Here is a 17,894-nt window from a genome sequence, read left to right as displayed (position 1 = left end):
AGTGCATTTTAAAAACAAAATATATTTTATTTCTCCATGATGTTCACGGAATGTTCATTAATTGGCCCTTCATTCGCTCATTTATTTCATTGAAAGTCAATCATTGACATTGATTATGACAAATTGAAGGAGTAAAGTCAAAAAACCATTTAGGGTCTAATGACACAATTCACTTCAACAACGAAAATGATTTTAGTGTTTAAATAATAATATTTTTTTCGTGCGAAGCATAATTATTAAGTTGATTGAAGAATTATACGCATTTTCGTCACGAATTTAAACGCATCCACTCAATAATAACCCTGTACACTAAGGCTGGATTCTCCATCGCGATATGTAACACTCCCTCGTGGGCGAACAATGACCGCTCAACTTATAAACAAATGATAAACAGAGATTGATAACAAACGAAAAAACAGTTATTAAATCAAAACACATGAAATCGAGCGGTGAATCTTGATGATCCGAAACTGACATATAAAAGAGGCATAAGGCAGATGTTAACTATCTTACCATGGTAATTATAACAAATTCGAACACTTTTATATTTAAATACAATAAGCGATGCGATTATCATATGACAAGACTTTGTAAGCAATTAAATTATACTATCAAAATGGCCTTTTCTCCCACCTCAGATAGGTAGATCCAAATTTTTGACCATGCTAGAAATTCTAATTTTGCCCTCGGGGAAAGATAAAACAAGTAACCGTATGGAACTCCTTTTTTATTGTCATCACACAATTAACTCCCTTGTTGAAGACTGTCGTCTGTAGCATAATGGAAACATTGTCTTGTTGCAATATTTAGAATCCTTATCAATTATTTCTCGCTTCAAATGACACCATTAAGACGTTTTCACGCTCCATTCAAGAAAGAATGCTGCATTCTTCTCAGAACTATTTCAAGAACTTTTTTACTTTTAACATAATCTGAATCACTGCGCGCATATACCATGACAACCACAAAATATCACATATCTATACGCATTTATTTTCACTGCGCACAAAAGAGATCCAACGAAAAAAATCCATATATCTACCTTAGCCGCTCGTGTAAGAGTGTTTTACGGAAACTGAAAACCTATCTTACACTCTCGGCCATGGAAGATACTTATATTATTTCATGCTTTTTAATGAACTATGGAGTAATATCATTAAAATAACACCTTGGCGTATCATACTTGTATTTCATATGAATGTAAAGAACAATGCCAACGACTAAAGGTGTTCAGTTATTTAATTTAATTTGATTTATTTTCTAAAGAACTAAGCACATACTTGTTCTTTTAAAAACATAAAAATCGGTTGCTAATGATGACTTATGGTTCACTCTAAATTAAACAAACTACATGAATTGTCAGAATATCAGTTGGTGCACAAGTGTTCTCTTCACTAAAATCTCACAGTGCACGTGGCCACTCAATCACCAAATCAGGCATGAGCTCTGACCATAGGAGAGATTGACTCGAATCTGTTCATGAACGAGTTGGGGTTCCAGCTGGAGAGATCAAGGGTCTGGGTAGATTCGGACAACCGTTTCTTTAGCTGGTCGTACAGCTTTGTCAGAGGATCTGGAAATATAGAAGTTTAGAATTGATAAATGAAAGTCGCCTACTTTTTAATGGTAAGAGAACATTTTTTTTCTGTTTTAGCCGGAAAGTGGGATCGCTGACTGTGTTGCTCCGGCTGTTTAAAATGTTGTACCTGTAGTTTAAGGTGTTGCACCTAATGTTGACGGTGTTGCACCTAATGTTGACGGTGTTGTACCTAATGTTGGCGGTGTTCCACCTAATGTTGACGGTGTTGCACCTAATGTTGGCGGTGTTCCACCTAATGTTGACGGTGTTGCACCTAATGTTGGTGGTGTTCAACCTTATGTTGGCGGTGTTGCACCTAATGTTGGCGGTGTTCCACCTAATGTTGGCGGTGTTGCACCTAATGTTGGCGGTGTTCAACCTTATGTTGGCGGTGTTGCACCTAATGTTGGCGGTGTTCCACCATCTAATGTTGGCGGTGTTCTACCTAATGTTGTCGGTTCCACCTAATGTTGGCGGTGTTGCACCTAATGTTGACGGTGTTGCACCTAATGTTGGCGTTGTTCAACCTTATGTTGGCGGTGTTGCACCTAATGTTGGCGGTGTTGCACCTAATGTTGACGGTGTTGCACCTAATGTTGGCGGTGTTCAACCTAATGTTGTCGGTTCCACCTAATGTTGGCGGTGTTGCACCTAATGTTGGCGGTGTTGCACCTAATGTTGGCGGTGTTGCACCTAATGTTGGCGGTTCCACCTAATGTTGACGGTGTTGCACCTAATGTTGGCGGTGTTGCACCTAATGTTGGCGGTGTTGCACCTTATGTTGGCGGTTCCACCTAATGTTGACGGTGTTGCACCTAATGTTGGCGGTGTTCAACCTTATGTTGGCGGTGTTGCACCTAATGTTGGCGGTGTTGCACCTAATGTTGACGGTGTTGCACCTAATGTTGGCGGTGTTCAACCTAATGTTGTCGGTTCCACCTAATGTTGGCGGTGTTGCACCTAATGTTGACGGTGTTGCACCTAATGTTGGCGGTGTTCCACCTAATGTTGGCGGTGTTGCACCTAATGTTGGTGGTGTTCAACCTTATGTTGGCGGTGTTGCACCTAATGTTGGCGGTGTTCCACCTAATGTTGGCGGTGTTGCACCTAATGTTGGCGGTGTTCAACCTTATGTTGGCGGTGTTGCACCTTATGTTGGCGGTGTTCCACCATCTAATGTTGGCGGTGTTCTACCTAATGTTGTCGGTTCCACCTAATGTTGGCGGTGTTGCACCTAATGTTGACGGTGTTGCACCTAATGTTGGCGGTGTTCAACCTTATGTTGGCGGTGTTGCACCTAATGTTGGCGGTGTTGCACCTAATGTTGACGGTGTTGCACCTAATGTTGGCGGTGTTCAACCTAATGTTGTCGGTTCCACCTAATGTTGGCGGTGTTGCACCTAATGTTGGCGGTGTTACACCTAATGTTGGCGGTGTTGCACCTTATGTTGGCGGTTCCACCTAATGTTGGCGGTGTTGCACCTAATGTTGGCGGTGTTCAACCTTATGTTGGCGGTGTTGCACCTTATGTTGGCGGTTCCACCTAATGTTGGCGGTGTTGCACCTAATGTTGGCGGTGTTCAACCTTATGTTGGCGGTGTTGCACCTAATGTTGGCGGTGTTCCACCTAATGTTGGCGGTGTTGCACCTAATGTTGGCGGTGTTGCACCTAATGTTGGCGGTGTTGCACCTAATGTTGGCGGTGTTCCACCTAATGTTGGCGGTGTTCCACCTAATGTTGGCGGTGTTGCACCTAATGTTGACGGTGTTGCACCTAATGTTGGCGGTGTTCCACCTAATGTCGGCGGTTCCACCTAATGTTTGCGATGTTCCACCTAATGTTGGCGGTGTTCCACCTAATGTCGGCGGTTCCACCTAATGTTTGCGATGTTCCACCTAATGTTGGCGGTGTTCCATCTAATGTTGGCGGTGTTGCATCTAATGTTGGCGGTGTTTCACCTTCCGTATACAGTGTTGCAACTATCAATAAAGCGAATGAACATTCTACATCAATGCGATACTTCCATTTTTGTTTTTGTTTGTATTAGTTTGCGTTTTCGAATTCCTGTCCAGAATGCAAAATGCATTACGTCTTTATAGATGTTATAAAGACAACTGAACAAGCATTTATGCATGATGCATATCTGCATTACAAACCTTTCAAATCAATTCTCAATTGTAAGCACAGGAATTACGGATTTAAAGACTGAGACCGAAACTTTTGAAAATGTTGCAACCTTTGACTCAATATAGTGTTGTTGTCGTTGTTGTTGTTGTTGTTGTTGTTGTTGTTTTCCGTTTGCATATGGCTTTTTATTGTTGCAACACAAGATGATCATAGCACATAATTGGTGACTAAGTTTGTTTCTGCAGTATATATTACGTAATTGATAACCATAATTTGTAATAAAAACAGGTTGATTAATAGCAATGATACAATCACGTGGATTATTGATAATATATATGATAATATATATGATCGAATATAAAACTTCTACCGGGAGGGGGCTGGGCACCGTTGTTGGGACATTCGACCACCTCAAAGATCGCCTCACAGCCTCTGTCTACCCACCACGAGTGACCGTCATCCGATATACCGTACCTGCAAGGGAACAGCGTTTAATACAAAATAACCTGTTTTTATCATTGCAACACTAAGCTGAGTTAATTCAGTGTGGAATATGTGATGCGTAACAAAAACAACAACATGTGTGTGTTTCTGGTTTTCAGACCGACCGTCGCGCCTAATCTTGTTATTGCCACCGGACCAATATTCCTTTCTGCTCAAGATTGCGCACATATTAGTCAGTACATTTAACGCGCTGCTTTTAGGAAATTACTCCCTTTGATTCTATTTGAAATGTACCATTCGGGAAAGCTATTAACCAATAAATGTGTTTCAACCTAGTTTTAAATTTTTATTTAAACCTAATATTCGCCACTCTAGGTTATAGTATATATAAAACATATTTCATCAGCAATCGTAGACGAGAACATGTCGATATTATGCATATCTTTAAAAATGAATTTGTCATTCTATTCTCATACTATAAAAAGCATAGAGTCACAAATAGATGTTTGAATAGTTTTGCCGAATATTTCTGCATCATTTAAAGATTAAGTGCATTTCATGTATTATAACATTGTTGTTTTGTGTTGAATAAAATTTGAAAAAAATAAAAATAAAAAAATATATTAATGATGATTATAATAATAAGGCTATTATTTATTTTGATTAGGGTTGAATGTCTCTGCTTATTGTGTATGCACTTTTTGTCATTACCTTTGTCCTTTGATGTTTGTACATTGTGTCACAAAACAAATGCATAGTTGATACAGGCGATACAACAAGGGATTGACACAGTTTCACATTTTAATTTAAGTCCAATATACTGAACCATATATTCCTAACTTTCTTCATTCTCTCATTTCGAATGATCCTGAGAAGTATGAAAATTACACAATATATATTCATTGTTTAAGTCAACTGGGTCATCAATTGTTTAATAACAAATTATACATACAAAATAATTGTCAATGAAATAAAAACACGCACAGATATTCATTAATCGTTAACAAATTGAAAGGTTGTGTTAATTACTTCAACCTGATTTTGTTTTATAGAACAGAAATATTGGCAAATATTATAAACACATAAACGCATATAAACACATATAAACGCATAAATATGTATCTATATAATCCATGAAATGTTTTCTACGTCTTGTAAGTTTCACTATCCGAATCTGAATTACCAAATTGGCCAAAAACTCCATTTCTCGAGCTCATAACTTCAAATTATTGATTATATTTATAGGTGAACCTAATGTGTATTTTTCTAACCAAGGAAACGAGCTTTCTTCTAATTCTTCACTCAATATTTAAGCGAAAAGCTACAGAAATAAGCTCAGTAGCAAAAAGTTTAAACATAAACCCGGTTTATTGGCACTGGGTGAACGCCAAAGACATAGAACATAAAATCACAAACAAGAAACATGGAAGAACAGCACAAAACTTCACAACAGCATAGTGCTTACATACTTTATATAAAAAACTAGGTATGCTTATCAAGGAAATCTAAGAAAATTATTTAACCTTACATAACAGTCAAACTGAGAATGTAATAAAAGCCTTACTCCAATGGATGTACTAGGTTAAGGATTATCAAAGAAACTTGCGCTTGGAAAGTTTGCATGATATTTTTTTACGATTTCGCGTGTTATATTTTTGCTTGAAGATGGACATTAGCTCGGATGCCAGACAAAAACCTTTTTCAACATGAACATGTAAGTGGTCTAGCTTGTAAGTAAATGTAAAAAAAATAAGACTTACAGATTGATAACCTAACGCTTTGCTCTAAGTTCATTAGAACTACTGCTATACAGACCTTGTATCACTCGGTTCACACTTATAGAAGGAAGTCCTCTTCAGCAGTCTCAGAGAGAAGATGTAATGTTCCGCTGTCTGCGCGGTGTAGATCTTCCGCTGCACCCGGAAATCACCTTTTCCCTCGAACATCAACGTGGTGCACCCTGGCAACGCAACATAAGGCATATTATTCTTGTTTTCATGATAATTGTTAATTGCCTTAGTGACTCAATATCACCGATCAGTCCAGGCACGACTTCAGTCAGTACTTCTATGAGTTCTGGCAGTTATTTCAGTCGTACAAAATCTCCCTTAAACTGTCTGATTTGTTTTTGAACGAATGTTATACTTCTCTCAACTCTTTAGATAAATGTGTGAATAATGGATTGCTTAAAAATGTTTTGAATACACCGCCTGAACGGTTAAATAATACTATCAGCATAAGAAAAAAAACTAGTTGCCAGTCAAAGTATGTAGTTGGTTTAAACATATACTAATGGAAAAAAAAAGTCTTGTCCGGTCTGCAAAAACTACAATATCTGTTTTGTTTTATATCGCACACTCATAAACTTGGTATCGATGGAAAAAGGACATTAATATGCATTCAATGAAAAAAGAATTTTGGAATTTGAGCCAGTACTGCCGGTACAGTAATGTGTTGAAAATTGGCATTGAGGATTTGCAAGGCACAAATGAAACCCATACCGGACACGACTTTTGGCAATAAGTATATTTCATTATTGAATAAACACTTAAAGTATGCAAGGTATTATAAACAATATAAGACTATAAAACTAGAAGTAGTAGGTAGTTGGCGAAATATTATCCACAATTACAGAAAATGCCATCTTTGTGATAATGAGCATGTTGGTGAAGAATTTCATTTAGTTATTTAAGTAACGAAGGAAGAGGTTTCTTTGATAAATGAAATTATAAAGCACCAACTATATTGTCATTTAAAAGTGTTTAGAATTCAAATCCAGAATTCATTACGTTTTTAACGTTATGTTCTTTCATGAATTATACTGTTAGCAAAGTTAACTTAAAAATATAATGTACTCCTTTTTTGCATTGATAATGACATTTATGTATGCTAATTGTTCATTAATCATTTTTTCAACAATTTACTTCCTACAAACCTTTTGCTTCCTACAAACTGGCAGATACAAAAGTGTTTACATCATGACCTTCTGTAGATATATGATACAATGTTTTAACAACCACATCAAAGAGACAATTGTTAAATGTTTTGTAGATACATTACAATCTTTCCTAGTATCCACCTCAAAGAGGCAATTGTTAAATGTTCTGTAGATACGTTACAATCTTTCCTATTATCCACCTCAAAGAGACAATTGTTAAATGTTCTATAGATAATTGTGTTACAATATTTCCTATTATCCACCTCAAAGAGACAATTGTTAAATGTAGAAAGATATATTAAAGCTGTTATTAAATTAAGAAAAACTGCCCTCGAAATTTGATTGTTTCTAAAATACTAACTATGTGTTCAATACTCTTATTATATGACACTCTACAAAGTACATTCTGTGTTATTTGTGTTTATATGATGTACATTTATGTTGCCATGACTCTGTCTGAAATTACCATAGGCATGCTCCTTTTTGCCAATAAACTTTGAACTTTTTGCATTCTGCATATAAAGGGACTCGTTCGCATATATCAAAGTGGTAATGCTCTGTTCAAACATTATTTTAATTGATTTATTTTATTTGTTTTATGGACAAACACCAATCATCAACTGGAATAATATACTCATTTGAACCATTTTTCTAGCCCTTAACTTATCGCTTTACTAAGCCTTTTGACAAAAATAGACATTTTAGATCTATGATAACAATAAAGCTCTTTTCTGAAGCTGTGCTTTTCTTTTAACAGTGTTACAAGCATTTCTTTCACATTTCAGATACATTATTTTTGAAAGGGGTTGTACTCCGTATGATGAAATAGCGAAAAAAAAAGGAAATTGTCGTAAACTGACATAAAATTGGTATCGATGTGTACAATGCATTGAAACTTACTAACTGAAGTACCACATCGTTTACAATTAATTTAATTTTCGCAGTTTTTTCGTATTTTTCCATTAAAAAAAGATTTCTAAGTATGTCTACCTAGTAGAATTCATTCCTTATGCGTGATTGGCTAGTCGATGTTATCACGTGATATTACCAAGTTAGGTATATAGCTTAAATCTTCCAACGCTTTCGGGTAAGCTTTCGTAGCACAGTGGATACACTATTGTCATTGTACTGCAATTTTGGCGACACCGTTCAAACCCCGTCACTGAATCGATTTTTTTGTACATGTTGGTGTTGTTGTTTTTACAATAATGATATCAAAGAGTAAAACAATTGATTAAATAACTGTCCTGATGATCGTTACAAAACAAAAAAATTGATGCCAATCTGGTGTACAGTCCCTTTAAATCGGACTCTTTAAATATGATTGAGTCCGTGTAATAAAGGGAAAGCCGAAAAGACAAATGAAAATATGGTAGCATTATCTATATCACTATTAAATCTTCTGATTAATTGCTATAAAACCAAATGAAGTATACAAAGCTAAATACTTGTACGTATATTAATGTATATTGCAATGGACTGGTGGCTTAATAGGCAATGGTTGTTAGTCATTGTCAATGTCATTACCTTGCGGCTGGACATCTGTTGCTGGGTTCGTCTGTACTGGATGGTCAGCTGTTGCTACGTGCACGATAGTTGCCATAGCAACAAACACAAGTTCCAGAGATCTCATTTCGCACCGTGTCAAGCCGACCTGAAAATATAAACCACTATCATCATCATCATTATAATAATTGTTATCACCATCAATATAATTTTTATCATTATTATTGTAATTAGTAATATCATTAATTTTATTAATTTTATTATTAATATTATTATTATTATTATTATTATTATTATTATTATTATTATTATTATTAGTGTTGTTTTTATTATTATTATTATTATTATTATTATTAGTAGTAGTAGTAGTAGTAGCAGCAGCAGCAGCAGCAGCAGCAGCAGCAGTAGCAGTAGCAGTAGCAGTAGCAGTAGCAGTAGTAGTAGTAGTAGTAGTAGTAGTAGTAGTAGTAGTAGTTTAGGTGGTGGTGGTGGTTTTGGTGGTGGTGGTGGTGGTGGTGGTGGTGGCAGGAGTGGCAGCGACAGAGGCAGTAGCAGTAGCAGTACCAGTAGTAGTAGTAGTAGTAGTAGAAGTGGTAATAGCAGTAGCAGTAGCAGTAGTAGTAGTGGTAGTGGTAGTAGTAGTAGTAGTAGTAGTAGTAGTAGTAGTAGTAGTAGTGGTAGTGGTAGTGGCAGTAGTAGTAGTAGTAGTAGTAGTAGTAGTGGTAGTGGTGGTGGTGGTGGTGGTGGTGGTGGTGGTGGTGGTGGTAGTGGTAGTGGTAGCAGTAGTAGTAGTAGTAGTAGTAGTAGTAGTAGCAGCACAGCAGCAGCAGCAGCAGCAGCAATAGCAGTAGCAGTAGCAGTAGCAGTGGCAGTAGCAGTAGTAATAGTAGTAGTAGTAGTAGTAGTAGTAGTAGTAGTAGTAGTAGTAGTAGTAGTAGTAGTAGTAGCAGTCGTAGTAGTAGTGATTGTATTACTGTTATTCTTGTTTAACAAAGTAAGAAAGTAAAGTAATACCTTCAGATAACAAATCCTTCTATTTAAGTCCTATTATTCACTGCTGTTTTTACAACAACATATGTTTCATTGCAGATACATGCCCATTTTAAAACGGCAGAAAAAAACTGTACAAAGACTGTCAAAGCAATTAATTGGTGTTTTATTGCATGTCTTAACACCACGACGTTATAAATAAATGTAATTTAAACGAATATATTAAATGATGTGTTTAATTACACAGGTCCCTCCTGATGATAAATATTCCCCCATGTACATTTAACCACAAACGATCAGATTTTCTTTCATAAGATAAATACATATATTATTTTCTTGTATCTTCCTCGTTTAGGATAGTGTGTGAAACGAGTGAAGATTTTCACATTCAGTGGGTGTATTCCACGTGATAAATAACGTCATAAATGCTTCGTTTGAAGGCAATATTTTGCTTCAAATGATGACTTTGAACTAAAGTAACTCTACTATTACTTAACCATTTCAAATAAAACAAAGGGCAGTTTATGCCGTTTACAGAGCCCCGCCTTCGATTATTGAGTGTTTAGTTTCATAAAACAATTCGACAAACCTTTTCACAAAACAGCAGCCTAATGGATCAATGTCAAATCATTATTTTGAAACAGGTTTGTTGAAGTGTTTGATGAACATAATAACCTAATCAAGCCCCGGCAATAAAATAAAGGCGGGGCTCTTTAAACAGCATAGACTTCCCTTTGTCTTATTTAAAATGGTGAAGAAAAAGAAATGTTATATTAGTTTAAGTCATCATTCGAAACAAAATGTTGCCTTCCGACGCAGCATTTATGACGTAATTTCCACGTGGTATACACACGCGTATATGTACACGGCAAGTTAAAGGCACTCGTTCACGTTTAATAGAGAAATAAATCCAAATTGAAATGCAAACAAATTGCTTGTTACAATGATAAAACACCATCGAAGTTCAATCAGAGCTCTTTGTCATCAATTATCTAAAACGCATGACAGAGAATCTTTTATTTTGCCGAAAAGCTTTCATAACACTTACAAAAATTGAATGAATTTAGGCTTTGATTTACTAGCATGCTGTTCAGATGAGCATCTGTCAGCTGTTGTTTTTTATGTTTATGTATATACCACAATTTCAGCAAAGTTTAAATAAAACTTGCTGCCAACATTAATTCGGTAAACGAATAAAAGTAAAAAAAAAAAACATATACATGCACAGGTAAACTAATTGCAATAATTTGAGTTTCACTGTAAATGATAGGATGAATCATCAGTTGAATGGCTAGACACGTCGCATTTGATACAGAGATGATGAACTATATATTATACATCTCAACTTTCATTCCTTAAATGAACAGCCTTTCGGCAATTGTGAATATTGTCCGATGAACGCAACATCTTCGCATATGTTCGAATCGTGAATCATCGAGTATCGATATACCTGTAATTTGAAAGTTGTGTATCTTGTTAGTGTTTGTAATGTGTCGACAGGTCCCGAAAATTCAGAATCAACATGTAAGAAAGTTTTAATTTATGATATGTTAAAAGTATTATCATTAGTGTGTTTCAATTACGTTTAAAAGTGTTTTGAAGTGATGATTTTTTCCAGCGTTTAAGTGGCGTAATTTGATAAACTGTTTTTGGTTAAGATTGGGTTGTCTATTTAAAAATGGGTGAGAAGAATTTTATGTAAGGTTTCTTAAATGAAATAATGAACTTCGGACTCTACACACATTAAGCAGTCCAACTGCGTTCATACCCCCATAATGACATCAATCCCGCAATTCGTTCCTTAAAACTTAGTGGTAAGCAAAATGAGAACACGAATCCAACACGTGCATTTCAAAAAGTGAGAAAAAATAACTTAAAAGGTACGCAAAAACGATATTATATCCAGCCGGACTAACAGTTTTTACTCCTGCCAGGTACGATCAAACTGGTCAAAGAACTATGCATTCATTGAACTATAGTACAAACATGAGAGAAAAAAATCTCATAAAAGAGAAGAAAACACACAAAGAGTTACAATATAGTGAACGTTATTTACATACATGTTTAAAATGGGTGGCAAAAAAGACACTATCATAACAAATTTCTAGAAAGCGAACTTGACCTTCGGTTGTTCCTGAAACTAGAAAAAACGACACTCCCGAAAAAGACAGGCCTTGTTTATGTGTTCGCCGAATCAGAATCAGAATATACATGCGTTAATAAAAGTTTAATTAAGACATGAGCTTTAACACATGTTAATAATTATAAGAAAAGGAAATTTGAACGTACCGTGTATTTTTGTTAAATGCAAAATTACTTGTATAGTATTCCAGCAATTCATCTATATGAACTCGGAAACCAAATTATTTCTCGGTAAATAAATGTAAGAACTCTTGATGTGACACGAACGTCCCGCAATACGGCAAATACAATGAATGCAATATTATCAGTCTAATTTTATCTTACCAACGAAAATACGTTTTAAAGCAGTTTAAGTCTACCCATACCCATACCCAACCCCACCAACCCCGGCAGTTGTCTTGCAATGGATCTTTGGGTACAACGCTAAATAACAAAATATATGTATGAAATAAATGTTATGATATAATAATAAAGCACAATGACTTACTTTCACTGAAATGTACTAATATTTATGTTGTCTAACCTGGTCTAAAATAATTTGTTAAGCGTATATGGTATTCTTATCAATGCAGGATTATAGATAGTGGAATTTCACGCAAATGTATAACCCACTCAACGATTTTATCTTAATCCTTTAAGACTACCTTAACATTGGTACACGTATTTCAGTGAACGCGTTATTGACCGCAGTGAAGTGTTTTTACCATCAACATCGTCTATGAATTAAAAGAGGCTGTGGGGTCTTCCCATACGATAAATTTATCTTCGGTCAGTGTAAAATGGTGAATTTTAGAGTATACAATCTTGCTAAAATAGTACACAGGTGTATCTGGTGTGTAATTTTGCATTAAAAACACGTGGTATGTTCTTATCGGGTACCACATTTTCTTTTATTAATAATATTAAAATGTGTCTTAAGAACGCTATTAATGTTGCACTCACACAGATATTCCGTTTTTACAACTTTTTTATTATTTTTTGTCTTGGTAAGAACAATTATTTGCGTTAGTCATAGTAAACTGATATTAAAAGTTTGTTAATCAAAGATCAGATCGCAGATTTTCATATTTCCGTTAAAATAATAATGTTTTATAGCTTAAACCGTTACTAACGATTTAAAAAAAATGCATAAAACATAAATTTTTGAATTTAAATATAATTTTTTTGTCGGCAGTCTTATATAGCGGGTTTCCATTGATTTTCGCAAAAATGGCTCGTTCCAGGACTTAAATTAAAAAGTTGTCAAACCTTTTAATCTGTTAAAATGCAGCTTTAAAGCACGTTTATTCTGATTCTGCTTCACACAAAATCTGCATAAAACTTCGTCGCCCAACAACTAAAAGGTGTTTAAACATGAAAAAATCGGCCGTATAATAACCATGTAAGTGCAGTAGCGGTCGAAAAGATAAATAATGCAAATATTCAATAACAAATAGCTAAAACAGGTACAAGAATGGTTAACTTGGGCCGAAAACACAGTTTCAAGTCACGCAATTTTCTATTTACACTCTGTAAACAATCAATCGTTCAGCTTATACATTCAATAACTTTTTTGTAAAGGCCTCTAGAAACATAGGTTGAAAAACCGAGAGACGCTTACACGTGTGGTCTCCGGGTAGGCGTATTTATATTGCGAGAAAGGTGATATAACTTACTTACCAAGTGAAAATACATCCTTGAAACACCGAAATTCCTTTCAACGCCGCCATTTTATTCGGCTTCACACAATTTCCCTCACTTAAAATTCGACGAACACATTTCACGTTGGACCCCCTGTTAAGAAGGCCTGATTGTCCACCGAGCTGCATTATGGTTCTGTCTTTTAATTGAAATGAAGGTTTTGGTAGTGTATCCCCCTTGTTGTCTTAGTCCCCGTGTCACAACGCGCTTTAGCGAGTTTAGAAAAATGCTGTACTCCAAAGATTCAATACAGATAGTCGATGTATGATTGTCATTTTCCCGTATTTAACCTTGTGATGGGGCGATGAACAAGATCGGTCCGCCCGGTTAGCTCAATCGGTAGAGCGTTGGACTGTGAATCGGACAACCCGGGTTCGATTCCCGGGCGGACCAGGTCACTTCTGTTGTGATAAGGTTATGGAATCCTTTCTACGACCATTCGCACTGTACCACTGCCCCTGGCATGTACATAAGTTGTCAGTTCCTTGCAGAGGTGAAGGCACCTTATACTGGTTAACCGCCTGATAGTCTGTCCAGGATAGGTGTGCGGTGTTTGAACTGTCACTCTGGGACCCTTTAATGTGCTCACGCCGGGACACGGAGTTTAAACTACTAAAACCACCACAAACAATATCGAGCAGTAGGCGATCCAAACTGAGCACAGCTTACAGGTAGATTGTGACAGACTTTGCCAAAGAGCTACGTGTTGTTGACAATTCAGTTGATGCCTTATATTTGAATTGTGAGTGTTATTTCTTTGAATCATGTGTGTGCTCTCAGCAAGAATTTATGCATGGGAAATCATTTCAATTTAGTTCCAATAAAATGATGACTTAAACGCAAGTTCTGGGGCGTATCCAGGATTTGATGTTAAAGGTGGCGAAACCTTTTTACTTGCACCTCTCGTTCAGAACATCACATTTATTTGGTGGAAACCGCTTTTAATGATATCTAGATGGTTCCGCCATGCTAACATTTTGTAAAGAATGAAAGGCTGCCCTCTTAAGAGCCACCCCGCCATTCATTGTCGCGGCTTCTTCTGTTGCAGACAATATAATTGTCTTCATGTCTTCTTTTCGCGACATCCACGCACCAGCGAATCGAAGAGGCCAAAAATGCAAGTTCCTTTAAACGTTTTCTTAAATTGTTCAAGTTATATTATTTTTTAGTTTTCAAGAATCTCTGTGCTATAAAATAATAATGTAACCGTGACCTCAGATATTTTAAAGATAATGCTTTCATTAATATTTCATTTCTTGCAAAGCGACTGGTTGATACTTGAAAGTCATTAATGTTGACCTTAGTCCGTTCATGTTGTGCCATCATCGGCAACCACGACACTTCCTTCCTTTACACTCCGTGATAAATACCTTGGGGAAAAATGACTAACAATACCTCATTTAAATGACACTGCATGAAGCCGGGGAGACAACTCTTCTTCCAATGAATTTGCATGTAACAATGAAAAACACTTCAATAACCCTGTATTGTCAGTTGTCACTCTAGGCGAGTGGTCTAAGATGGTGTTTTAAAACATGTAGCGATCTGGCGGACGGGGTTCAATTTCAGCTATCGCCAGAATATCTTTTCAGTGTCTGTGCATATTTCCGCATTGATTCATTGCAGAACAAATCAAACTGTCTCATTGATTATACATGATTATTATATTTTCGTATCTATATCCCACAAGGTACACAACGAAATATAGCGCAGTAGCGTATCAGGGGTATCCGACGAAAGTATTTAAACAGATAGATACGAATTATACGTATGTGATGAAAATGAAGCGACAATAGTTTTGCAGCAAAAAATGTTAGCAGATATTGTACATTCCAATAAGATAACCATTTAGTAACAGTTAATACAAATTATTGAAAAAAGGTGCATTTCAACAGTAACTTTTGTGCTTTTTCAACCATTTTACTTGGTTAATTTCATCTAAGATCCTTTCAATAGACCCTATACGATAATCAATCCATTATTATTTTACGGAGTTCTTTTGTTCCTGAACTGTTCACAACTTTTACCATATTTTGACAATCATCGAAACTATGATAGAATGTCGGTGCTTTCTTTTACATGCTTGTCAACGAAGTACAACATTGATGATTGCTAAAAATGTTCGAGTTCAGTAGTTGAAGCATATCTCCGTTATAGCACCGTATTTTCAGGACGCCATAATTGTAAGTTTTAGAACACTGTTGACATATGTTTAAATAAAACCCTTTTCATAATCTACAACAGCGGTTAGATTTGTTTTAATACTCTTAAGAAATTCAAAAAAAATTGTGTCATACCAAACTTACTGTAAGCATATACGTGCATTGGTCAGAGTAAAAAAACAGCGCAAAAGTAAAAACTATATCATGGTTGATGAGACACCGTCGCGTATTAATTTTATTTAGCAGTTAAACTTTATGACTTAACTCTTGGAAATCTTAATTATGTTTGCAATAATATACTTCACTGACAATCAATTTAAACTTGGATCAATAAAAACAATTCTAAAACACTATATTTCATAAATGATATAATTCAAAAATTTACGAACTACTTCAACTGATGTACCGGCATACATCCGAGGTTGTTTTCGAAAAAAAATGGCCGAGGAGTTCCGAATGATAAATTACTTCTATGAAAGGATTAAGAGATGAGACGCTAACTAGAAACTCGTTCTCTTATGTGTAATAAGCAAAGGGCTATAACTCTGTGAGACATAGTCCGAGCAAATCTACTGCGCCACTGGGCTTGATATTAATCACTGCTTTGAAGTTTCTTTCATATTCACAATAAGATATCTACAGACAGTCAGACGGACGGACAGACAAGCGGATTCAAGTATTCCCATCTTGTTGTCAGTTAATTTATACAAAATTGACATTTGTTTCTTTATAAATTAATCTAAATGTGGACCCCAAACCCGAATTTATCTAAAGTTATGGTCGAGTTCCGGTCGCATTACTTTCTGTATTTCCCGTTTGTAAAAAATGTATTTCCTGAAAATTATCGAAATGGAAGTAGAGAGAAGTGATTTAAACTTACATCTATAAGTATTTGTGAAAATAAATAACTAAACAAAATCAGTATAACGTGGGAAGGTATAGGTTACTTAAAAGGTAAAACTCATAAGATTAATCAGTGAATTATCTAACATGTGTTAATAAACTCGTAAAATTTGTTTTTTGACATATTTATATGCACCGTTAACGAAAATGTCAAAATAAAGAAAAAAAATGCCCTTCGTTAAAACGCCCGGATGAAATCTGCATGTCAGGCCATGTATATTACAGTGACAGTATAATGCATAACTAGATGAAATTTAATTACACAACGCTGTAAATAATATTGCTCTTACTTATTAAATAATAACTAAAAAATCACCTTTTAAAATATTCCTCGATCTGCTCGTAGATATAACTAGACAAATATTAGTTTCTCAATAGAATATCACCATTCAAGCACCAGTAATAATTTGGAGTAAGTAATTAATATCCCACATATTAATTGTGCAAATGCTCGCTGGGCTGGCGAAATACATTAGTTGCAGGACAATTAATGTCTTCCTGTCATCGGTGTTATATTTCATTAGTAATCGCGAATAATTAATTAAGATATGAAGGTGAGCCATTCTGTCGGTCGATGGTCCTGAAACATGGTCATTAGGACAGTGGTGATTTTTTTTCTGGAATGAGTCTACATGTTAAATAACCCCCTCTTAAAAAATGATTCATTTTGGTTATTCGTTCGTTTTACAGCCCTGTCTTCACTAATTGCATGTTGACAATATTCCTGCCTTTACATTGTTAATCTGTTGACGACCAACCGTCAACAATTGCAACTTGTTTTCTGTCGGCTAATTGTTAAAATATGTATTTATATTATTACTTGTTTTTTTTTTGTTTTTTTTAGTTGTTTTTTTTGTTGTTGTTGTTTGTTTTTTTGGGGTTTTTTTTTTTGGGGGGGGGGGGGGGTAGCGTTGTTTTTTTAATTCAAGGAGATGAAACTAGCAAGGCTAACATTATCAAAAGAATGTTTTCTATTTTTGTGAGTCTATCGCGTATCTTAAAGCTACAATCTCACAGATTTACCATTTTTACAACTTTTTTTTATTTTTTGTCTTGAAAATGGCAATTTTTTGCATAAATATCTGCAAACCAGCGATATAAGACTGTTGACAAAAGATCAGATCGCAGATTTGCATATTTCAGTTCGAAAATTAATGTTTTATGGCTTAAACCGTTACTAACGGGTTTAGAAAAATGCATAAAACATCAATTTATGAACTTATATATAAAGATCTGTGATCTTTTTTTTTGTCAGCAGTCTTATATAAATGGTTTCAATGGATTTTCGCAAAAATTGGCTCGTTCGAAGACAGAAAATAAAAAAGTTGTCGAAGTTGTAAATCTGTGAAAGTGCAGCTTTACAATTGCAAGAGAAAAATAAAATTGTCAAAAACTTCCACAAAAACGCCTTGAATCTTACTG

At 35.5% G+C, this 17,894-nt stretch overlaps 1 protein-coding gene and 1 non-coding gene across 3 annotated transcripts; one reads left to right on the top strand and one right to left on the bottom strand.

Annotated features, from left to right (window-relative positions):
• Positions 1–1,221: 1,221 nt before the first annotated feature.
• LOC128211943 (uncharacterized) lies at positions 1,222–16,931 on the bottom strand. Of its 2 annotated transcripts, none has more exons than XM_052917098.1 (5): positions 16,789–16,931; positions 8,617–8,743; positions 5,967–6,111; positions 4,078–4,181; positions 1,222–1,573 (listed from the first exon to the last, which is right to left on the bottom strand). In XM_052917098.1, exons 2-5 carry the CDS (start codon positions 8,720–8,722, stop codon positions 1,434–1,436), a joined length of 495 nt encoding a protein of 164 aa, XP_052773058.1. In that variant the 5' UTR covers positions 8,723–8,743; positions 16,789–16,931; the 3' UTR covers positions 1,222–1,433. The 2 variants fall into 2 exon arrangements, with proteins under 2 accessions (XP_052773058.1, XP_052773057.1); XM_052917097.1 differs by lacking the exon at positions 16,789–16,931 and adding an exon at positions 9,610–9,812.
• Positions 13,724–13,800, top strand: Trnah-gug (transfer RNA histidin (anticodon GUG)). The gene has a single exon. It is a non-coding gene; the product is annotated as a tRNA-His (tRNA).
• Positions 16,932–17,894: the final 963 nt, after the last annotated feature.

This window comes from Mya arenaria, chromosome 12, assembly GCF_026914265.1.
Source record: "Mya arenaria isolate MELC-2E11 chromosome 12, ASM2691426v1".
Taxonomy (NCBI): domain Eukaryota; kingdom Metazoa; phylum Mollusca; class Bivalvia; order Myida; family Myidae; genus Mya; species Mya arenaria.
Note: the sequence above shows the minus strand (reverse complement) of the source record. Positions and strands in the feature narration are given on the sequence as shown.

Bases quoted from the DNA above. Each gene is read 5' to 3' on its own strand.
- LOC128211943 (XM_052917098.1), bottom strand. From the start codon at position 8,722: ATGAGATCTCTGGAACTTGTGTTTGTTGCTATGGCAACTATCGTGCAC. The intron at 4,182-5,966 runs GTCTGTATAGCA...GTTCCCTTGCAG, and splicing joins TGTGAACCGAGTGATACAAG to GTACGGTATATCGGATGACG. The intron at 1,574-4,077 runs GTAGAAGTTTTA...CTATATTTCCAG, and splicing joins CGGTGCCCAGCCCCCTCCCG to ATCCTCTGACAAAGCTGTAC.